Raw genomic sequence first — 23,802 nt, 5'->3', positions numbered from 1 at the left:
TTTTATTTTTAAAAAATTTTACTATTCAATTTTTATAATTTAGTGAAAATAATAATTAAACCCCTTTATTTTTAAAACTACTAAATAATTTAAACCTACTTAAACTGTTAACAATTTATTTTTTCTGTCCATTTAAGGTATTACTATTTACAAAATAACTAAAATGCTCTAATTTTTAATTAATATTTATAATTTCAAAAAAATAATTATTTAATTTTCATATTTTAAAAAATAATAACTATTCAATTATTACAATTAACGGAAGGAATTATTTAACCATTTGAAAAAGACTATAAATAGTTAATTTTATTAAGTTATAATAACTAAATAGTAAATTTTCTTTTATATAAAAAATACTATTCTCAATAAACTATAAAAAACATTAAAATTAACCATAAAAATTCTAGTAGCGATATTAATTTTACTGCTATGTAAATTAATATAAGGCATAAATATTAATAATTATTAACATTGATGTATAAAAAAATATAATATTAAATAAAAATTATAGATATTAATAAAAAAAATATTTTTAACCACAATATTTACTATTGTTAATAATTATTTTTTTAACAGTATCGTTTGCGATAAAATATATGGTCACAATTTTACAACAAAAACATTCGACAAATTAAATTTTACTGCTATAAATTATTATAATTACAAAATACGATTGTTACACGTTGCTCATATAAAATGGCGGACATATATATTTTGCAGTAAAATTGTGATTGCTTTTAAAAAATTAATTGTTAGCAATAATAAAAATTACCATTAAAAATAATATTTTATTGAAATTTATAATTTTTATTTATTATTATATCTTTTTATACATCAATAGTCATAATTACTATAAATATTATTGTAATATGTTAGTTTATATAACAATAAAATTAATATCACTATTAAATTTTTTAGTGCTAATTTTGCCATACATTAATTTATATAATAACAAAATTAATATCACTGCTAAATTTAATGTGTTATAAATAGATATATATATTAAACTTTAAATGTGTACTGTTATTTTTTCCGCTTATTGGGATGAAAGAAAATGGGATATAATTCCTTCCAGAGTCTCCCTCTTAAAATTTTATGATCTACCTGCAGAAAAAGGTAAGGGAAAGGTGCACTACTCTAGATGCAATAGTTTAATCATGAGTTTATCTCAATAGCTCTACATGGGATTCCGAACCAACGATCAGAATGCAATGTTCATCATACAATAATCCACGGTTTAAAGAGAAAAGCAAACAAAAGAAACGGTAGCTTCACATTGCAAATAACATTGTTGTCTGTTTAACTGTTTAAAAGAGAAAATTTCAAAGTGAAGGAAACAAAACCAGCCCATGCCTTGCCATGGTACATTTTCAGAGGCAAAAAACCCCACGAACTACTGGTGTTATACTGTGATGCTGGAGAAGGAAGTACATTTTTGAAATGGAACATTCATATTTCCTTTCAGATGATTTTAGAGTCGAATATAGGGAAAAAAACTAAAGAGCAAGTCAATATGCGTCTCTCCTTTGAGCCATTCCTTCAAACTCCAGCCCTGCATAAATATACATCTATTAAAGACAAAAGAAATAATAAAGTATATGAATACATATCACTAGTAACTCATATCCTATGCACGTTTACATATTTACAAAGTCCTAAACTTTAGAATTTTGCATTATTACATTTATTTTATAATTGAGTATTTTAAGAATTATTAAACCTCAACAATTCCTCTCCTTCAACTCTACTATCAAAGCTCAATTTAAAGGTAATTTATTGAGTGTACTTGGCGCTTGTGTATTTCTACTTAACAAGAAATAGGTTGTAGTTTAAATTATTTTTTTATTAAGTAAAAAAAGTGTGCTAAGATGTATTTTATGAAATTCTTAAATGGACTCGATCCATAGTGAATCAAACTAATTTTAAAACATAAATATGTGAGTTTTACTTTTTTTTTTTCATAAAAAATTTATTTATTTATAGTTTAGGTTTGATTTACGTAGATCAAATCTAAACAAGTCTTTTCCGCAATAATTTATTAGTTTTGAATTTGTCACTTATACGAGATGACCATACAAAAGTAATAATATTAATTTAATATCAGTTTTATGAAAGTCAACAAGATTTGCATCAATATAATTAAATTTTTAAAAAATTATCAATACAATAGGGAATTTTATCAATAAAAAACAATCTATAAAATGTAAGGTTGAAACCGAGTTCCAATTTTATTAAATTAGAATACACTATTACAAAACAAAACCATGAGTATTGGAAAAAACCCACAGTTATGACATTAAGGTCACCTTGTTCCCACTGTAGGAAAGTAAAAGAGACTCGCTGTAAAATGAAGAAATTGTTTGAAATATAAAATTATTTTTATATTTATTGTTTATAAGTTTAAATTTTAATATCAAGTACCTACTTAAAATCGTATTAGATTTTTTTAGAAAAATTAAAATTCGATAGTATATCATAAATAATACTAGTTTGATAGCAGGTGTTGGAAAACGAACTAACCAGGCAATAATCAGAAAACTAAGAGGGATCAATGGTGCGGCGGTCATCTCCCGCAGCAGCCCTGGGTTGCTGGAACTGACTCCGCTGTCCAATGCTTGCAGAAACATTCATGGCCAGAAGGCTTCCATCATAGTTGTTAGCAGCATCAAAGCTTCTCATCATCTGCTGCTGATCCCTTGAAAATAGTTGGTGGTGGTAGTGGTGGTCCCTTCCCCCACCGCCACCTCCGATCAGATTGATCCCCAGATTCTGTGTATGGTTGTGGTGGTGATTATGATTGTGTGTGGTAGCAGTGGCTGCAGCAGCCGCAGCAGCAAATATACCGGCATGACCTGTGATGCCTAGGTTCTGATATTTGGAAAGTTCAGATTTGGCACAGCTTAGATCCATTTGCAGCTGGCGAAGTTGGTGCTGCAAGAGAGAGATGACCCCAACGCAGCCGTAGACTGGGTCGCGAAGACGCATATCTGCTTCATATGCCAAAGAGTTCACAGCATCCTCGCGTTGGGAGGGATGCAACTCGTTTAGTAGTTTTGTGACATTGCTTGCCCCAAATACCTTGTGCACGTTGGCAAATTTTTGTGGCTGATCCGGTGGAAAATAGGGAGCGAAGACGCATTCTGGTTGGCATTTTCTCCTCAGAAACTTGCAGGCTGCACATGGAGAATTCGATGACGATGCCATTTTCCGTCTTCCCCTCTGTCATAAATAACCAGCGCAGACATCAAGTTAAATAGCATTACCAAAAGCGAAATGTTAACAATAGGGAAAAATTAAGTGGGCAGAAACCAAGTAATAATATAATTGAAATACCATGTCAATATACGGGCTTAGGGACGATCGATAAACCAAAAAAAAACTTTGAATTAAGTTAATCTATGCTCAGACATAATATAAACCTATAATCAGGAAAAACAACAGAAACTTCAATAAATATACAGAGGAAACAAACAAGTTGTACAAAAGATGAAATTAGTTGTGAGAAAGATGCGAGCGAGATACAATCTATCTAACAAAATCAGCTGGGCCGCTGAAATGGCTGGTTTTAGGGTTTGGGCGAGTATTTATTTAGGAGATGAGGAATCTCAAAAGAAAAGTGCGTGTATTTATTTAGGAGATGAGAAATCTCAAAAGAAAAGTAATGAAATCCAGACTAGAAATACGTGTGATTATTTCTGGAAAAGGGTAGGGTTGACGGCTTTATATTTGAAGAAAGTATCGGCACTTACGACACTTTAAATTGGAAAGACTGCCCTTGCTGGATCTGTGCCTATAATTACTGATTACTTCTCATTCTCTTCTGATTAAGGAATCAAAAAATGATAATCTCCCGACCTTCGCTGGATATTCAGAGATCTAGCTCAAAATGGGCATTACAGTATATATATGGTCAAAATATGTGTATCCACATAAATTAAGCAGCTGATGGGAGAGCTGCGGCTAGTAACAAGATACGCATATCCTATCTCTCCATTACTCCAATAGTCAGGCCACCCAGAAACCCTAAGTAAATACTCGCTGTCCCACTGCTGACAGAGAAAAGAAGGGATGGCCGGCCGACCGGGGAAACTGGGAGGGGCTTTTTGAGGTTAATTTGTGAACGGAATGGGAAGCAAGGAAACGAGAGGTAGAAAATAAGGTTAGGTTCATGGATTGGATCTCGTGTAGTAAAGTTTTGTTTCACTCTTTTCAATGGAAAGTTTCGGGAGCAGATCTCGCCTGAATTTCATATATATATTTATATAAATACACACACTATTCATTTTTCTTTGAAGATGAGACCTTTATAAGCGAGGAAAACATATGGAAGATCTCGGGATGAATCCCTGCATATTATAAAAACTTGAATCATATACCGCAAAGGAGCAAGTAGCCTGAAGAAAAATATATTGTATGGAGGAAAAAGGAAAAGATAAAGAGAAGAAGAAGAAGAAGAAGAAGAAGAAGAAGAAGGAGAGAGAGAGATGGAGAGAATAAAAGAAGGGTCTGAGTCCGACTGGAAGATCTTGGGATAAAGAATTTGCCAAATTCTATTCTTTTTGTCTTGAGACTTCGATAGAATAAAAAGAAAAGAAAATATCATACGCACACACTCATACACACACATATAAATATAAAAAGGGAAGTAGCAAGAGGAGAAGAGATGAATCTGCATGATAGGTAAAAGGATAGTACTAGTGCTAGTAGGTGCGTGACCTCGACTTCCTCGGTCAAACCTTGTTTCTTCTTTCTTTCTTCCAACTCTTTTTCCACTTTGAGTATGGAGATATAGATCTCTTAAGACAAAAGCTTTTCGCGCCTGCTTTTGTGTATATTTTGTGTATCTTTCTCCCTTTTTTACTTACCTTGCAAGTGGAAAATCAAGAGATCGAAAATGCCCTCCCTTTTAATGCCTCTGTAGGAAACTCAAATACAATATAGTTGAGGATTCATGCAAAACTGTCTTCTTTTTTGCTCCCTTATCGCTTCTACTTGTTCGCCGGAAACAAATGGAAAGAATATGCATATAAAGATGATGGAGAGTAGGCGTGCCTAACGTATGGGGGAGGAGAGAGAAGGGGATGAAAGCCAGTGTTAGTCTGAGCTAGAGAGAGAGAGAGTGTGGGGGGGGGGGGGGGGGGATTGGTAATATCAGCGAAGGAGAAGGGGAAAGTCCCCCCAGAAGCAGAGGCTAAGGAGACGCGGAGAAAGCAAACACAGGCCGAGAGTGAGTGAGAGAAGAAAAGGAAAGACAGAGCGAGTGATTGAGAGTGAGAGGTTGTGTTTGTTCTTATTATGACTCCTTATTCAGTCTCTTCAGAGATTTGGAGCATGTTGTGTTGTTTTGACATGACATTTCCTCCCTCTCTGTGGTCTGCACGCTACACTACTAGTATCTAGTACCATCTTTTTCTTCCCTTCTTTTCAGCTGTATAGTATTATGGTTGAAATCAATTTTCTTTATATATATATATATATATATATATATATATATATATAATTATTTTAAAATTTTTATTATTAAAATATTTAAAGTTATTATTTAATAAATTTCGGTTTTTTTTTAAGATAATTATTTTCTCCGTACTAATTCAAACAGATATCCGAACATTGAGGTTTTACGTTTCACTGTCCCTGCCGATAGTCCCACTTTTGCCAAATTTTTTTTATAGAAAATTTATAATTTAATTTTTAAATATTATTATTATTATTTATAAATAAATTTTTATATTTTTAAAAACTTATTAAAATATTTTAATTTTTATTTCATTAATAAAATAGACTCTCCATCCATTTTTAATTATTGTTTTTTAATTAAAATCTTACTAAAATAAGAGATAAATTCTTTAAACTTTCCTTAACTTATTAAGAAAATCCTTAATTCTTTTTGTATCATTCCATCTTGATGTGCCCCTTCCCCAAAATTTTCCTTCTAATTTCATCTTCATAGGGTAATAGGGAAGAGGTTCTTTGGCTGGCTTTGTACGCTCCAATGGATTAATTTCCTTACATCAATTAAAACCTCGAGTAAGTTCATATTTTTCCATCGTCACGGTTAGTTCCTTCACACTCATGTTCATTTCAAGTGAGTTCATGTTTGTCCATCGTCACCCTTAATTTCTTTTCACTCATGTTCATCTTGAGTGAGCCAATATATTTCTCTATCGCTATTGACACCATTAGTTCCTTCTCACTCATGTTCATTTTGAGTGAGCCGACATATTTCTCTATCGCTATTGACATCACCAATTTCAGCTCAATTATGTTGGTGAAGAAGCCTATAAACATAAAATCATCTCGATGTGTTAATTCAAAAAAGGTGAGAAATTTTAGCTTATATAGGAGGTGGCAATAGTGATTTTCGCTAGATTATAGATATAAATGGATAGGATGCTCATAGAAAATAAACTAACACAAATTTGAACATGAACCTGATTTATACTAGTAATATTTGAATATATTCAAATTCAATTAAAAAAATAATTAAACGTTAGATTTCAAATCAGATTATTATTATTCGAATAAAATATTAACTCGTATAGTTTTATATATTTTAATTAATAATTTATATAGAAAATATTTTTTATTAATAATTTTCATTTAATATTTTAAAAAATATTTTAAATTTGAAATGAAAGTATATAAAAAAAATTTAAAAATATTATTGTAAAATATATTTTTTATATTAAATTAATTATTTATATAAATTAGTTCGGTCTATTTTTATAGCATGTAATCCGAACCCGTTTCAAACTTGATTATAACTATCCAAATCCGTCGTAATTGTTTTTCTTTCTTCCTCTTTAGTTTTGTCCGTCTCTTTTAACATTTAAATCTTTGTCCGATCTTCTTTAGGACTATATGAACAAGACTTACCCACTGGCTGTCAAAAATTGGATAGATGATCCCGGTGTCTAGAAGCTTGATTATCTCTTTCTTGACTAACTTCCATCATTGGTGAATTTAACCTTTTTTTGTACATCACGAATAGATCTCCATTCTTTTTCTATAAAAATTCTGAGCATGCAAGTTGATGGGAATATACCCTTTATGTCTGCTATGGTCTACCCTATAGCTTCCTTGTGTTTTTTTAACACTTGTATGAGGCTCTCCTCCTCATGGTGGCTTAGCTTGTTTGACACTATGATAGGTAGTGTCCTATCAGTCCCAAATAGACACATTTCAGATGACTTGGCTTCAATTCAAGCTTCGGAGCTTTCTAGACTGATGTTGGCGGTTTGGTGTTTGATTTGGCAAATCATTGGGCAAACCGGTATAGATGTGGTCTTTTGTATATTCCATGTTGCACACTGTCTCCCATATTTCTGCTTTTGCCATGTTTCTCCTGCCTTCTTCACTCTCCAGATTAATGTTCCTACATAGAATAATGTTGAGCTTGTCATTTTGATTCAATTTAAAGACCTCTAGACTTAAGTAATCAGTAACATCAAAACCACATACAGGTGATACATTAAAGTTTTTCATCGCATCATAAATATTAAACTTGATTACATTCCCTTTAAATTGCATGGTTAGCATACCATCGTACACATCTATTTTTATCCTAGCAGTGCTTAGAAAAGATCTCACAAGCAAAATGTCTGATTTTGCATTGTTTGTGTCTTCCTCCATGTCAATCACATAAAAATTAGCTGGAAAAACCAGTTGATTAACCTGCAACAAAACGTCTTCAAGGATACCTTTTGGATAGATAATGGACCTGTCAACCAACTAAATAACGATGCTAGTGCTTTTCAGGGGATTCAGAGTTTAGGGTCCAAGATTCAGGCTCCAGGAATGGTTTGACATTCTTAGGCCCTTGCAGACAGTGGACCAAGCAAAAGTCACACAAACAGTGAAGTAATAGACAAGGATGCATAGAGCGTTTACTAAATGTGAGAAATAGTATTTTTCTGTATTTACAAAATTATTACTGTATACTAAAGCAGGGAACTAAGAACAGTGAAAAAAGACCCTTTTACCATCCCATTTAAGCCGATTTTTATATTTCGCATTTTTTTATTTTAATTGGAACAACTATTGTACACACCTACACATCAGTGCAAATCGTAATGAGTGACTCCACTCCATGTCCACATCCTATAATGAATTAGGATGAAATTTGTGAATAAATAAATTAATTTATTATGAAAATTTGATAAATAATGTGCCTATTCATAATAATGAATAACATTTTATAAATATTATTAATTTTCTTACCTTAATATTATTTATTTATTTATGAATATCTTTTTCTTTCCTTTTAAATTATAAATTAACCTTTTTAAGTGAAAAATGTTAGCAATAGGAATTAAGAAATATCATGAGATCGCATTGCAATAACTTTTCAATGTGTTCTATAATCACAGAAAAATTAAAAATTTTAATTTTAATAATTTTTGATGATCTGAGATCCAAAAAATAGGGTTTTACAATGGATTCTGTAAAACTGGAAAAGCTTAGAACTAGAAGAGAATATTTCTCCTTTTATATGTTTCCTTTTGTCCGCTAGTGACGTGCCACAGAACGTATGTCTTTGGGCCACCTGTCCCTGCTACGTTTATACGGACGTACGAGGGAATCAGATTTCTGCCCCATGCGTAACGGCCCCGGATTCTCCCCAGGCGCGCATGCGGATGGTCCCACAAGGCGAATGAGCTGAATTCCTTCCGGGTTCCAAGCTGGGTCGGAAGATAAGGTTAAGACTGGGCCCAGAGGGAATCTGTCCATTGGGCTAGAGGAGCTAGGCCGGCCTGTTTGAAGGAGCTGATTGGAGCTCGGTCTTTGAGCTGAATGGGCTGGACCCGGTTCTTGGTGGAGACTTAGAAACCTTCAGATTATGGGTCATCCTAATGGGCCTGGCCTTAGTCCGGGGTGAAGAAATCCAGCGGTCATCAATTGCCCCTTTACCTTCTCGTCAGTTATTGCCCAACTGATGAGGGGGTAAATACCGAGAGTCATCATGACCGCGCCGCCCAAGGACAAAACTGTTCAAAACATCTTTTCGGCTCTTTATTGTTCCAAATTTCACTTCCCGTTAGTCTCCCCAGAACGTTGGCTCTTCTCTGTTCTACTGCTCATTGCTTTCCTCAGCTAACTTGCCCTAATCACTTTTCAGGTACGCCTCTTCTTTTACCATGGATAGTTCTAGTCTCCCCGATGTCGTCAACCAGGAGTCTAGCATCACCCCGTCTAACATTAGGAATTTCATCTCTAGGGAATACCTGGATACCCCTCTTTACCACATCCGGGCTCCTTACCGGAATGAGAGAATCGTTCTTCCTGATCCTTCTCCCCCTGGCTTAATTGACCCTCAAAGGGACGTCAGTTTAGTCTTCTTCATCAAACAGAGGGAATACAGTCTGTCCTTCCCCTTTTCTCCTTTCTTTAAAAAGGTCTTCCAGTATTTCGAGATCACCCCTCGAATGCTAACCCCTAACTCCGTTCTTTTCATGTCTTGCTTTGAATCTGCGTGTCTGAGCTGGGGGTTTACACCCACGGTTCACCTGTTCCTCAGCTTCTTCCGGCTAGTCAAAGCGAGCCAGAAATTTTATTATTTTGCCCCCCGCGGAGGATTGTCCATTTTCACGGGCTACAAGGACTCCATCAAGGGCTGGGTAGAGGGTTTTCTAGTGGTAGAACTGAAGAAGCAGACGGGGTTGGCTTGGGAGCTTAACCTCCCCTGAGAAGGGGTCTCTCTGGGTTGTAACGACCTGCCCTAGTTGAGCCTTACCGAACAGATTGGGTTTCTTCGTCTGACTTCTGTGGACAAGAAGTACGACGTCGAGAAGTGTATGTTTGCCTGTAATCTTAAGGATATCCAGGATGCGGGTATTGTGCTTTGTCCAACCGTTTTGCCTTTTCTTTGTGATTTCTACTAGGGATTATGCTAACCTGTTCTGATTTTGTATTGTTTGTAGCTTCTAACATCGAGATGGACCAAATTAAGCCTCCAAAGAACTTAGTTCTATCTAGGGAGAGCATGAACGCTGCGCTGGACGCCCTCCGAGCTGGGCGACGCATCTCAGAGGCTACTGAAGAAGTGGCCCGGGTTATTTCTTCCAGGACGGTTAGCCGACCTCCTGCCCCAGCTTCTTCTCGAGCTCCTAAGCCGAGCTCTCGAAGTACCAAATCTTCCAGGCCATCTAGCCGTAGCAGGCCGAGCTCGGCCAATCAATCTTCCCAGGCTCCAAAACCTACGCAAGTTGCGGTTTCTAGGAAGGAGGGGACTCCCCAGATTGCCACCGGATCGGTTGAGGACATCGAGCTGGCGAGGAAGGATCTGGCTGCGCCTTCTGGGGGTATTTTTGAGGAGGTGCTTGGGACACACCCTGCCGTCGTCAACGCCCCCGAGGGTGAGAAAGTGACCAGGCTGGCAGGGAAAGATATTCAGGGGGCCGTTACTGAAGTTGCCCCTATCATTGAGGGAGTAAGACCCGGTCCAGTTGATGACGAGGCCGTAGCGGAGGAGGTCGGGAGTAAGCATCCTCCTTCTTCTGATGCACCTGTCCCTGCTCCTAAGAGATCTCGTGCTTCACAAAGGCCGGCTCCGGCCCTGCCTGCTATTGGAAAAGAGAAGGCTTTTGTGGTGCCTCTGCTGTCTACCCCGGATGATGACATCCTGAATGCAGAGGACATCACTCACCAGTCCCCAGCAAGCATGGTGGCTGAGTTAATCCGGGAACGGATGTTTGGCGGGGTTACGGAAGCCTTAAACCCTCGCTTGCTTGCTCTCACTGGCCTTCTGGCCAGCTCCACTCGTGAGCAGGCAGCGTTCCGATCTCGCCCTCGGGGGGAGCTAGGAGATATTATCAGGGAGATGCTCCTTATGGTAAGTTGTCCTGAAACAGCCGGGCCCGAACTGGCCCAAATAACTTTTAGACCCACTTTCCACTTGGCCCAAAATGGTTAACCCAAGTTATTTAGTAGTTCTGTGCTAGCTATTATATACAAATCAATTTTCTTTCAATTTTCCGATGTGGGACGGATTTGCGCCGCAAATCCGCAAGCAGGCAGCTGGAAGCAGCTGACCGTCACACTCGGTCCCGCTAAATTTTGCGACGTCCTCGTCGCAACTGAATCCATTACAATTGCTAACCAGAATCGGACCCTTAGGTATTGTGGTTCGCTAGTACCTTGGGTGGCTCCACCTCGTCTCTCACGGGTAGCCCTTTCCTCGTAGGTCCACTAGCTCCGCACAACTTTTTTTATGACCCAGGGTGGCTCTGATACCAATTGAAACAGCCGGGCCCGAACTGGCCCAAATAACTTTTAGACCCACTTTCCACTTGGTCCAAAATGGTTAACCCAAGTTATTTAGTAGTTCTGTGCTAGCTATTATATACAAATCAATTTTCTTTCAATTTTCCGATGTGGGACGGATTTGCGCCGCAAATCCGCAAGCAGGCAGCTGGAAGCAGCTGACCGTCACACTCGGTCCCGCTAAATTTTGCGACGTCCTCGTCGCAACTGAATCCATTACAATTGCTAACCAGAATCGGACCCTTAGGTATTGTGGTTCGCTAGTACCTTGGGTGGCTCCACCTCGTCTCTCACGGGTAGCCCTTTCCTCGTAGGTCCACTAGCTCCGCACAACTTTTTTTATGACCCAGGGTGGCTCTGATACCAATTGAAACAGCCGGGCCCGAACTGGCCCAAATAACTTTTAGACCCACTTTCCACTTGGCCCAAAATGGTTAACCCAAGTTATTTAGTAGTTCTGTGCTAGCTATTATATACAAATCAATTTTCTTTCAATTTTCCGATGTGGGACGGATTTGCGCCGCAAATCCGCAAGCAGGCAGCTGGAAGCAGCTGACCGTCACATGTCCTTTCCGATTTTTGTCCATACTTTAGTTTTCTTCATTTCTTTGTTCTGACAGTTTTCCCTCTTTGCTAGGTGACGAGCCTCTTCATGGAGGTAGATGCTCGCAACCACGCTCTCTAGGAGTCAATGGATCGCCGGGTTGAGGAGGCACGTTTGGAGGAAAACCTGTCTGCCACCAGTGATGCCCGAAGTAATCTCACCGCAGCTCGAGAGCATTCCGAGTCCTTACAGGCAGACCTGGCATATGCCCTGGATGCTCTCAAGAGAGCGGATGAGAAGGCAGCTGAGGCGGATATTCGTTGTAAAGAAGCCCTAAAACAGTTGTCTTCTCTGGAAGAGGTCCAAAGGGAGAGAGATGAGGTCCGAAGGGAGAGAGATGAGGTCCGCCACCAGTATGAGGCCTTGAAGGCAGATTCTGAGGCAGCCCAGTTCCAACACGAGGTAGTGATGGCTTAGAGGGAGGAAGTCCTGGCTCGGGTAGTGGTCCTCGAGCAGGAGTTGGTCAAGCGGGCAGAAAGTTTCAAAGACTTGACCTTGGAGGCTGAGACAACAAAACTCCAAAATCAACATCTCAGCCAAGAGATCGAGGCTTTGAAGAAGAGATGCTCAGCCCTACTTGAGGATGCTAAGCTGGCTGAAGATAGGGTTCAGCTGGAGTGTGAGGAGCGCCTGCGGGAATTCAAGGAGTCAGCCGAGCTGAAGAAGGAGATTGAACAGGCCTGTGAAGTTCGTCTTCAAGCTTACAGGGACTCTCCTGAGTTGAAAGCAGAGATAGCTGAGGCCTGCCAGGCACGACTTGCGGAGTACAAGGTCTCTGACGAACTGAAGACGGCTATTTGGCAAAAGGGCTTCCGTATGTTCGCGTCTGGCTTCAATCGAGGTTCGAGAGAGGACAGACAGGCTCCTTCCACTCCGCTGTCTGAACTCCGAGCCAAAGAGGAAGACTCTGATGGCGAGGAGGTGCTTTATGGAGAGGATGACCTGCCCTTGCCTAAGGGAACTTCTCACACTTCAGCTAGGCCCTCTGATAAGGACACTAGGCTAGGAGAAAAGGAAGATATGGAGGTCCTCGAACCTGAGGAGGACGACTCCGGGCCTCAAGAGGAGGACGTAGAGCTAGGAGGGGAAGGTGCTGGGCCCCAGGGGCAAGAGATGGTACTTTATGCAGGTGATGGGAGGTCTGAGCAAGAGGGCGCCAAACCTCCCCTAAGCAATAATGTAAATACTAATGTAGAGGGCAGTAGTGTAGATAGTGAAATACCTAGGAATGTAAATCCTTTGAGGACAATCTTTCTTCCCATAATCTTAGACGATTAGATTGTAAATTTTCCCTCTCTTTTATTGAAATTTTATTTTTGTTTACTTGAATTCTTTTTTGTCTTTCATTTATATTCGAGCTGTTCTTACCTCTACTTATCAAAAATGAAACACTTAAACTGTGTGCTTCGTAATTTTTCTAAGGAATCCACTATACTGTCTTTCCTTTTTGCCTTCAAGCTCGTCAGAACTGAAATATTATCAATTGATTGAACTTTTGACTTATAAATTTATCTATTTCACTAATGCATTCTTACTCGTATGCTCTTTCCGAGCTGGACTAATCGTACCCATTTCCGAGCTGAACTGGCCGTGCCTGCGAGCTCTGTTTTTAATAGTGGGTTAAACTCGCGATCTTTTGAGGTGATGAGCAGGGCTGGCCTTTTTGCTTTTAGTTCTGATTTGACAGGAACTGAAGCTGGGGTCTCATTTTCTCACGCCATTGGATTTTTCCTCAGGTTGCCCCTTTACCTCCTCAGCATTTATTATATGAGTGGTGAGGGGGTAAATCCCTAGACTTCATTTGTAATCGCCTGATTTCACTTTAGGCGATTTTTTTTTTGGGTCAGGGCTTCCTACTGCCCCTAAGTGTTTTATGTGCTGTCTGCTCTCGAGCGTTTTATGGGTTCTTTGCTGCCCCTGGATTTTACCAGTGTTGAGCTCACTTTCTTGAGGTCGGCATGATGCTTTGGCGCCTGCAAGCCCTGCTTTAGTACGTCGCATTGCTATATGATACAGACGTTGAAGTGCCTTGGTTTTAATTCTGTTATGTGCTGGTTACTTTGCGAGATCGGTCTTTTTGTTAATCCGAGTTCTTTCGGGAGGTCGGATTTGAATTCTTTTATTTCTGTTTCAGCATCCTTTTGAGGTCAGCGTAACATTTTGACGCCTTTGGCTGTTGTGTGAGATCAAAGTCTCTTTACCTTATGACTCGAGCTCCTTTGGGAGGTCGAAGTTTAGCTTTTCACTTATAGTTCCGTGCACCAATCTTTTATATGAGGTCGGAACTATGTTCTTATGAGTTTGTTTTGGCGTGTGGTCGTTGTATACCATTGTTTGCTGTGAGTATGTGATACCGGAAGATCTCTAGGGACCCCGGTCTTTGTTGCTCCGGGAGATCTTTGAGATCTTCACTGATGTTTTTCGCTTCGGGAGGTCTTTTGAGATCCTCGCTGGCCGTTTTTGCTTCAGGAGATCTTACGGGATACTGGCCGTTTTTGCTCCGGGGAGATCTTGGTGATCCCTCCGGCCGTTTTTGCTCCAGGAGATCTTACGGGATCCTGGCCGTTTTTGCTCCGGGAGGTCTTTTTGCGATCCTCGCCGGCCGTTTTTGCTCCAGGAGATCTTACGGGATCCTGGCCGTTTTTGCTCTGGGAGATCTTTTTTGAGATTCTCGCCGGCCGTTTTTGCTCCAGGAGATCTTACGGGATCCTGGCCGTTTTTGCTCCGGGGAGATCTTGTTGATCCCGCCGGCCGTTTTTGCTCCAAGAGATCTTACGAGATCCTGGCCGTTTTTGCTCCGGGGAGATCTTGATGATCCCGCCGGCCTTCTACCTTCAGGAGGTCTCTATGTTTCAAGGAGGTCTTTTGATATCTGTTCTTTTCTTTTTCCTGGGAGAGTTAGTACTCACAATAATAGAGATAATCGCTGCATTACTATAAGATGGTGTTATTCATGCTTTTATAATACAAACATTCTAAGGAAAGTACCTTTTCTGCTTCACCAGCTTGTTCAGCCTTTTGTTCCTCCTATGATCATATTGATGGTTCCACTGGACCCATCGTTCACTGGCCCTGTTCCCATTTTTCTAAGCGTCTGCGCTGCTAGGTTCGGCTGAGGTCTTTGTCCTTCCGGTTTCTTTATAAAGTTTTTGAGGTGTCCCCTCTTTATTAGCCTCTCGATCTCAGCAATCAACTGGAAGCAGTCATTGGTGTGGTGGCCGTGCGTGCGATGGTACTGACAATATTTATCAGGATTTCGCTGGTTCGCTTCCGTTTTCATAGGTCTAGGCCATTGGAGGAACTCCTTGTCCTGGACGGCCATGAGCACTTCGGCTTTATAGACATTGAGTGGGGTCAGCTTTTCTGGATCCACTAGAGGGAGTGGCCTCTGTTTAGGGACCTGAGGAGGGAGAGGTTTTTGGTCCCTGCGCTCCCAGGGTTGTCTGTACGTTTCAGGTCTCTTGCCATGCTTTTTCTCGTGCCTTTTCGACCTCCCTTCTTCTGGTGTTTTCCCCTTATCTGTCGCTCCCTGGCGAATATGCTTGTCACCAAAGCATCGTCCTGCCTTATATATTTTTCAGCCCGCTTCATCAACTCGGCCAGTGAGGTCGGAGGCTTCCTACTCAATGAGCCAAAGAGCTCGGCAGAGGTCGTCCCCTTCTGCATGGCCTCCACTGCCCTTCCCTCATCGAGCTCGGGAATTTGCAGGGCCTTTGTATTGAAACGGGCGATGTACTCCCTGAGCGATTCGTCTCTCCTCTGCCTGATTATTTCTAGGTAGCTCGTCTTCCTGTCTGCGGGCACTCCGGCGATAAACCGGCTGATGAAGCGAGTGGCCATATCTCCAAAGCTGCTGATACTTCCAGCCTCGAGGCTGTTGAACCACGCCCGCGCTGGTCCCGAGAGCGTCGTGGGGAATACCTTGCACATCAAGGCATCTGAAAGAGTTTGCAGCTCCATAAAAGTCTTATAGTTCAAGACGTGCTCCCGGGGGTTTCCAGCTCCGTCATACGCGGCCATAGGCGACATCATAAATTTATTGGGAACGATCTCCTATTGTACCCACTTCGAGAAGGGTGAAGAGGTGGGCAAGATAGTTTGGTTATGATCCTTCGTCCCCAGCTCAGCCAAGAGCTGCTCTCTCATCTTTTGCAGCTTTTGGTCTACGCTCTCTTCCTCTTTCCTGAGTTTCTTCTCCTGGCAGTACTCCTCTTCCTCCGCTTCGCTTCTTGTCCACTTGGTTGTTTCGACAGAATAACTGTCGTCCCCATCGTTCTCAATCATCTCTCTCACCCTCCTCCCATGAACTCTAGCCTCTGGTTCTCCCTCTCCCCCAGCTTTTCTCTCCCTTTCTCCGGTTTCACGGCTAACTGTTTGGGGATGGTTGTGGGTAGGTTGAGGTTCATTAGTCTAGGGCTCTTCTACCATTGGCAATACGTTTGCTGGGGTGCTAAGGCCCCGTTGTTGCATTATCTGCCCCAACCAGTGGGCGGTGTTTTGTAGTTGGAGGGCCATAGTTTGAAGGTCTTGGTTGGATAAGGTGGCAGCGGAAGCATTCCCCGCCAGACTTGGCGAGGGGTTGAAAGGGATTGGTGTTTGGTTGTTTGGTGTTGTGGGGCTAGAAAAGGAGAACTGCTGCCCCTCTTGGGCAGAGCTCATGTCATTTGGGGCGTTAAGGTTGCTTTCATTGTGATTAATTATCGTGGATCTCAGTGGGTTTTGTTAAGAGTGGAACTCCGGTGATGAAAAGATCTCCTTCGTTTCCCACAGACGGCGCCAATTGATGATCTGAAATCCAGAAAATAGGGTTTTATAATGGGTTCTGTAAAACTGGAAAAGCTTAGAACTAGAAGAGAATATTTCTCCTTTTATATGTTTCCTTTTGTCCGCTAGTGACGTGCCACAGAACGTATGTCTTTGGGCTACCTGTCCCTGCTACGTTTATACGGATGTACGAGGGAATCAGATCTCTGCCCCATGCGTAACGGCCCTGGATTCTCCCCAGGCGCACATGCGGATGGTCCCACAAGGCGAATGGGCTGAATTCCTTCCGGGTTTCAAGCTGGGCCGGAAGATAAGGTTAAGACTGGGCCCAGAGGGAATATGTCCATTGGGCTGGAGGAGCTAGGCCGGCCTGTTTGAAGGAGCTGATTGGAGCCCGGTCTTTGAGCTGAATGGGCTGGACCCGGTTCTTGATGGAGACTTAAAAACCTTCAGATTATGGGTCATCCTAATGGGCCTGACCTTAGTCCGGGGTGAAGAAATCCAACGGTCATCAATTTTTATTTAAAAAATAATTTTAAAATAAAAATAAAAATGATATGGATAAAAGTAATATATCAATCTATACATGTTAATAACTTTTCATGTAAATATTTAATTAAGTATTAAATTTTCAATGCCATTATTTTAATTTACTACAACACGAAAATATCTATTTTTTTAGTTTGTGAAATTAACATTACTAAATTTTGAGATAAATATTTAAATAATTTATCTTAATTATGTTTTAATAAAAATGAAATCCTTCTAGAAGTAAATTGGTTTTCAAATTAAATATCTTTAAGATTTCTAATCTGAATGAAATTGAAATTTTTATTCTTAAATATTTTTCTTTTTGATGCAAAGAAAATGTCTCAAATATTTGAATTAAAAGAATCACATGATTAGTTTTTAAAGGATATTTAAAAATAGAACACGATATAGCATAATGGCATTCTATTAAAGTAAAAACCTGTTATATGATAGATGTTCAAAAATGACTTATTATAAGGGTTTTTATATAAAATTAAAATTCTCTCAATTTTCTCTCTCATGTGTGAATGTGGATTATCTTTGTGAGCTTCACGATACGTCAGGTGGTACAAAAGTAGGGTAAATCACCCATATCAAGAAGGGGACCTTGGTACAAGTGACAGCAATGGTGATTGGGGAACTAGAGCAATAAACCATAAGAAGTGCACAAAACAGCAGCTGGAAAGGGCTTCAATACGCCCAAGGGTTTGCCTAACACTCGATAACAGCCCAAGGCAGGAAGAACGTATCAATTCCTCCATCCAACACATCCTACGGCGATCTAGTGCCCTAGAGCGCGTGCCACCATGCCCGTCGGGTCAACTATGGAAGTTGGGTTTAAAAGCACCAAAACACTTGATTATATCTCCAAGTTGGTCCCAGACAATCGTAAAACAGTTCAATCTATTCTAGGTATTAGGAGGGTATTTAGCCTCCAAATCAGATTGCTTTATGCTTTCTTATTCAATTAGGATTAGTTATTTAAGTTTCCTGTTTTAATTAGTATTTAGTTTTCCTATTTCGTTTAGATCCTTATATTTCTATTTTACAGTAGTTCTATATTCCCAGTAAGACTAGGAAATTAAAACTCTATAAATAGGCCTTAAACCTATATAACTTCGGGTTTAGAATTTCAATATTTCATTGAATAAATACCAGCAAAGAGATTCTCTCAATTTTCACTCTTATGTATGTATGTTGTGAGTTGTTTTCGTGAGTTTCACACTGCATCATTAAGTGCAAAACCTTTAAACTCAATTACCTGCTCTGTCAAAGAAAACCTCATTACAACTGGTAATTATTGAAAAAAAAAAAAACACAAAAGGAAAATCAAAATTGAAAAAAAAAAGAGCTACATGTTCATTAAGGAGTATCATTAAGAAAAATTACCCAGCCAAATTTTGCTTTATCGCTAAGCTGGAAAATTTCAAACCAAAGAGAACCTGTGACTGCAAACATATGCAGGTAAAATTAATTAAACTACAGTTCAAGTGGATAATAATCAAAATACAAAATCATACAATATATGTAAAACTAACCACTCTGACATCAAGCCTAAAAAATTAATGACATCAATCTTTGATGATGTGACTTGTTGCAAGTAAATGAATAAAGCCAGGTTTGTCTCAGAAGTAATAGAATAAAGGTTGAAAAAGGCTATTGAAATGTATTGTAGCCTGTGCTTCCATAATAGATCAACAACCAGGCCAAATATTTAAAAGATAAAATGATTGACATTATCACTTTGTCAACCTAATAAAATGAAGTCTGACAAGAGATTTCAAGTTTTGCCATTGCTACATGCAATGGAGGCAATGAGATCAATGGTCGTGAGTTTTCTCCAACAATGGAATGGAGAAAAATTCAGCCAGTTTGATGCAACACTTACACTATTAGAAGTATTAAAGTAAATAAATTGGCATCACAATATTGCATAACATCAGGAATGACCACATTTGTCAGAAAATACATACAGCAGACATTGAGGATAAAATGAGAGAGCCAATTAAGATCATTTGGTCATGTCCAGTGTAGAGCATCAAATGTCCTAATTTTGATAAGTGAGAAAGAAAAGAAGAAGATCTAAATGACATAGAGGGAAGTAGTACCAAAATATTTATAATTTTTTAATATTGTTGCAGAATTGCTTTCAAATAGAGCTGAATGGCCAAAAGAAAAAAAAATCCATGTAGCTGACCCCAACTAATTTGTGATTATTATGTCTTGCACAAGCATTTGGCATGTGTTATACTCGAGCAAACCTTGGATCCAACTTCCAAGAGATACCATGAGACACATAATTTGTGTCTTAATTTTGAGCATGGTAGGACTCACTGAAGACATATTTCTCCATTCATCTTAGCTTATTTGGATTTTGTCATCAACCTTGATAGCATAGAGAGAAATAAATTTCTTAGTCCCTCTTCTACCATTTAGGCTTCAGAAGCAAATAAATCCCTTCTACCTTTCACACTTATTTCGCCACAAGGTAGCAAAACAATGAGAAGTCAATGTTATTAGAAAAGCAAAAATACCCTTCACATGGTTACCTTTCTACAATCATTATGCTTTTTTGAACAATAATTCAGATCATCCAGTATGTTTAACTTATTATATGTTACTTTTTTTACAAATTATAAAAACCAAATTACCCTGCCGCGTTGGGATTGTGGTTCGAATTGCAAGTTGCAAGAGCTCAAACTTTATAAAAACTTGAGAGTTTAAATTGTGTTAATCGAGTTCTTCAAATAACAAAGCTAACATGATTTTGTAATAAAATTGAATGATTCTAATATACTATTTTACATGCTCAAGAATTTATAAATTGCAGAATCAACTTTCTATGCTTGTTCTTGCACACTTACACTTACTTGGCGTCCTGTCTTCTAGTTTCAACTTTGAGCCCATAAATAGGGCCACAAGGAACCCCATGTCATTTAGTTTTAAGTTGAGATTTTTTTAGATTTTGTTCTCTCTCCACTTTGGTGGATTCTTGGGAATGTGAGAGTAGCTGTATTCTTGAAGTGGCCTAACATGATGGTTATTCAGCTGTTCTACAGGATTGCCCATACCGTGCTTGTAGCCTTGCCATTATTGAATTCTACTTATATGTTCGTGGCTCTATCGGTTTACCTAAAATCCATCATGCACCTTGGTTCTTTATATAACCATTAGTTCCAAAACACCTTATTTAAGTATAAGTTCCCCATTACAAGACATCTATTGGATATATATGTACCAGTTTCATCAAGCCTAATGCCTAGGAATTATAGGGATGAAGCTAAAGAGTATTTTTCTTCTTCCCATTCTTTTTGATTCCTACTCTTTTCACCAACTTTTTGCGGCATGCCCAAGGTGTGGTGGAGGGGGATAAGTGTTTGGGGAATGTCAAGGGATTTGCAACAATCTCTAAATCTGTTTATTGTCCTTATTAGTATTTGTCAACCCAAAAAACATAATCAATGTAGTAAGTAATAAGTAGACAACTGCCTTCCTATTATTTGAGGTTCATTAAATTCAAAAATGGAAATCCTGGAGAACGAATTAACCCATCCAAAGTATAAATATGAAATGACTGTAAATCGTTAAATAATAAGATAATAAAGGTGAGAAAAGCTACTGTAGCATTCAGTAATCCATGTTTACACCATGAACATGCTTATGAGAAGATTTGACTGGCAAATGTTTAAACCACGAAGCACTTAATTAAATAGCAAATGGACAGAAAAAACTCCGTATAAATAAATGTTCAATATATGGAAGCAGGTGTGTAAGTAGCAAATTTAAGATATAAACAACATAAGAAACAGCTATATGAAATCACCAACACAAGCTGCAGGGAAGAAACAATATGTACAGTGTGGCAGTAAGATTACCGAGTCAAGTCGAATTTCACTGTACTGGATGTGGAAATTTCTAATTGACAACTGTATACTGTCAAGAACCTGGAAGCAAAACATGAAGCACGGTTGACTTATAAGAACAACATAATTACAAGTGCATCTCGAAAGAAATGGTATAAAGTTTGGAGAAACAAAAAATTCAAACAGAATCTATAACTACTCCTGCAAACACAAGTAACATGAAAATTTATAAAAAAAAATTACAGTGACAGCAATAATGTGACCTTCTCTGTAATGTATGAGATACTTCCCAGTTTGATTATCTGCAAGGAATATTAAAAAAAAAGACGACCTCAATCAAATTATTGATATTATCAACTATAGAACTCCAGTAAAATATGAAACAATTGAACATTTATTAAATACACAAAAGAGTTGAAAAGAAAGTGCAATGATCAGAATGAGATGTTAAGGTAGATCGATGATTTTTCACCACCCCTTCTCTCAACTTTTAAATGGTTTAGGTCGTTCACCGATCTCAGGAGAATTTGAGCAATGGAGATATTTTCCACTCATACAAGTGACAACTACGTGATTGATTAAAATGAAAAGCACCTATTTTCAACTAGCATACCACATACTAGTCTTGACAGTTTTGCAAGTTCTGCTGCAGCAAGCTTAGCCTTTTTGCCAGCAAATTCTCTTCTTTCAACAGCCTCCACACTCCACTACCACAACAAACACAGGAAGCAATTTGTAGTGAAAATGCACATAAATACAAGACCATGATAAGTTTTCTTTCTTTTTCACTTTTCTTTCAGAAATGAGGCTTCTAATTCTCGTTGAAAATATATCTGAAATTGGTAAGCACCTCATGGTCATCCCGCTGGGAAGCACATATGAAAACATCTTCTAAAGCAATAATGATGGGGTGATCCCAACCTAGCTTTTTCCACGAAATTTTGATGCTTAGCTTCCCTACCCTACCTATTAAAAGAGAAAACAAATTCAGGGGTTTCTAAAGAGAAGAAATAAGGATTTCCGCATATTGAATAAATCAAACTCATATGTTATATACCTCGCTTTATAGCAAATGGCAACTGAAGATAATCAAAGGCTTCAGGAATGAGTTCTACATTCTCCAAGAGCACTTCTTCTACAAAAACCAGATTTTTGAAACCAACAGGGATAAACGAGTTAGTTAACTATAGCAGAGACCATCTAAGAGATAAGAACACCTAATTTACACATAACATATAACCACAGGCAGATTACATGCCCATATGTGAGTTTGGACTATCTTTAGAATAGAGGGGAGCAAGAAAAACATATTACAATTCCAAAGACTGAGCTTGAGGTGGTCTTTTTGGATATTTTTCACATAACGACCGAGATAACCCACTAGCACCCGATGAAGCAGTTCTTCAAACATTCTATTCTCCTTCCTTTTTCTCCAGTCTTTTTATAGAATATTAATTAAAAACCTTCGATCACGGCGGCGACGTTGAAGGAACCACGGCGACGTCGAGGTGAGAAGTGGAACAAGGCGATAGCATAAGACATGGGGTTCAGACTTCCAAGGAGAAGCGACTCTGGAATCGGAAGGCGAGAAAGCCTGCTACACTTGGACTTTTCCTGAGCAGGCTGGGCCTTTCAACTTTCGATGGGGTTGAGACCTATATATATTCTGGTCAAACGGGTTATGGGCCTTTACGTTGTGTGGATTTATAAATAGTTAGTTCAGGATTAACCATTTTGAACAGGCGCAAAAAGAGATCTAAAAGTTTTGTGGATTATAAATAGTTAGTTCAGGATTAATCATTTTGGACAGGCGCAAAAATAGATCTAAAAATTTTGTGGATTTATAAATAGTTAGTTCAGGATTAATCATTTTGGACAGACCGGAAAATAATCTGCAATAATTAAACCTTAGCCCCATATCCTAAATCACTATGTCAGACTGTAATAATTAAACCTTAGCTCCATATCCTAAATCACTAACCCCTAAACTGAACTCTTAACTCACCCTTCAATCTACTCTTTAACCCCCAACCCTATCCCCAGTTTGAAAATCCCTAACCCCTAACCCAAAGCACAGAACCCCTAACCCTTAAACCTAATCCATAAACCTTAACTTTGAAACCCTAAACTCAAAATCCTAGCAATGTCCCTAAACAATACCCCTAAACCCTTTAAAAGAACCCTTAACCTCAAAACCTAACCCAACTCCTAACACAGAACCTAAACTCTAACCTTTAAATTCTGTCTCTTAAACCTAAAGATTAACATATAATAACTCCTGACTCCTAACCCTAACCACTAACTCTAGTCCCTAAATCGTAACCCATAACTCTAACTCTAATCCCTAACTTCTAGCCCCTAACCTTTGACCCCAACACAAAATTCATAACTGTTAACCCCTAATCCCTAATACTTAATTGCTAACACATAACATGTAACCCATAACCCTTAACTTTTAACCCTTAAGACATAACCCCTAAACTTTATTCCTAACCCCTAAATAATAACCCCTAACTCCTAAAACTAACCTGCAACTGCTTACCCTGAAATTTAACCCCTAATCCTTAATCCTAAATCTTAAACCCCATCACATAAACCTAAAACATAATTGCCAACTCCAAAATAGCCGCTCACAAGTTTTTCCGTACAAATTATTTTTGCAAGTGCCCGAAATATCGATAAATACTTTACCTTTACAAAAGTGAATTGCAGAGGTCCGAAACAAGTTTGTTAACTACGGACATATTTAATATTTTTCAACCCCAAAATGGTCACTTA

General features: G+C 38.8%; 2 protein-coding genes across 6 annotated transcripts in view; both read right to left on the bottom strand.

Moving 5' to 3' along the window:
* Window positions 1-1,169: 1,169 nt before the first annotated feature.
* LOC110628037 (protein ASYMMETRIC LEAVES 2) lies at window positions 1,170-5,427 on the bottom strand. 5 transcript variants are annotated; one of them, XM_043948641.1, is made up of 3 exons: window positions 4,717-5,427; window positions 2,521-3,219; window positions 1,170-1,552 (listed from the first exon to the last, which is right to left on the bottom strand). In XM_043948641.1, the coding sequence occupies exon 2, from the start codon at window positions 3,202-3,204 to the stop codon at window positions 2,539-2,541; it is 666 nt and encodes a 221-aa protein (XP_043804576.1). In that variant the 5' UTR covers window positions 3,205-3,219; window positions 4,717-5,427; the 3' UTR covers window positions 1,170-1,552; window positions 2,521-2,538. The 5 variants fall into 5 exon arrangements, with proteins under 5 accessions (XP_043804576.1, XP_021630170.1, XP_021630173.1 ...); XM_021774478.2 differs by lacking the exon at window positions 4,717-5,427 and adding an exon at window positions 4,303-4,686; XM_021774481.2 differs by lacking the exon at window positions 4,717-5,427 and adding an exon at window positions 3,750-4,291.
* A 1,770-nt stretch (window positions 5,428-7,197) lies between these two features.
* Window positions 7,198-23,802, bottom strand: part of LOC110627999 (vacuolar protein sorting-associated protein 13A-like) — a 17,348-nt gene continuing 743 nt past the window's right edge. Inside the window, exons 2-8 of the mRNA XM_043948931.1 lie at window positions 22,082-22,208; window positions 21,875-21,990; window positions 21,638-21,731; window positions 21,268-21,326; window positions 21,037-21,105; window positions 18,551-18,609; window positions 7,198-7,375 (exon numbers count right to left, since the gene is read on the bottom strand). Of these exons, the coding sequence (XP_043804866.1) occupies window positions 7,198-7,375; window positions 18,551-18,609; window positions 21,037-21,105; window positions 21,268-21,326; window positions 21,638-21,731; window positions 21,875-21,990; window positions 22,082-22,208 (702 nt within the window). The remainder of the gene's footprint in view (window positions 7,376-18,550; window positions 18,610-21,036; window positions 21,106-21,267; window positions 21,327-21,637; window positions 21,732-21,874; window positions 21,991-22,081; window positions 22,209-23,802) is intronic.

The sequence above is a fragment of the Manihot esculenta genome, chromosome 12, assembly GCF_001659605.2.
Source record: "Manihot esculenta cultivar AM560-2 chromosome 12, M.esculenta_v8, whole genome shotgun sequence".
NCBI lineage: Eukaryota > Viridiplantae > Streptophyta > Magnoliopsida > Malpighiales > Euphorbiaceae > Manihot > Manihot esculenta.
The sequence above is the reverse complement of the archived record's forward strand: the minus strand, read 5'-3'. Positions and strand labels throughout refer to the sequence as shown.

Bases quoted from the DNA above. Each gene is read 5' to 3' on its own strand.
- LOC110628037 (XM_021774478.2), bottom strand. From the start codon at position 4,323: ATGTTTTCCTCGCTTATAAAG. The intron at 3,220-4,302 runs GTCTCATCTTCA...TATTTATGACAG, and splicing joins TGTTTTCCTCGCTTATAAAG to AGGGGAAGACGGAAAATGGC.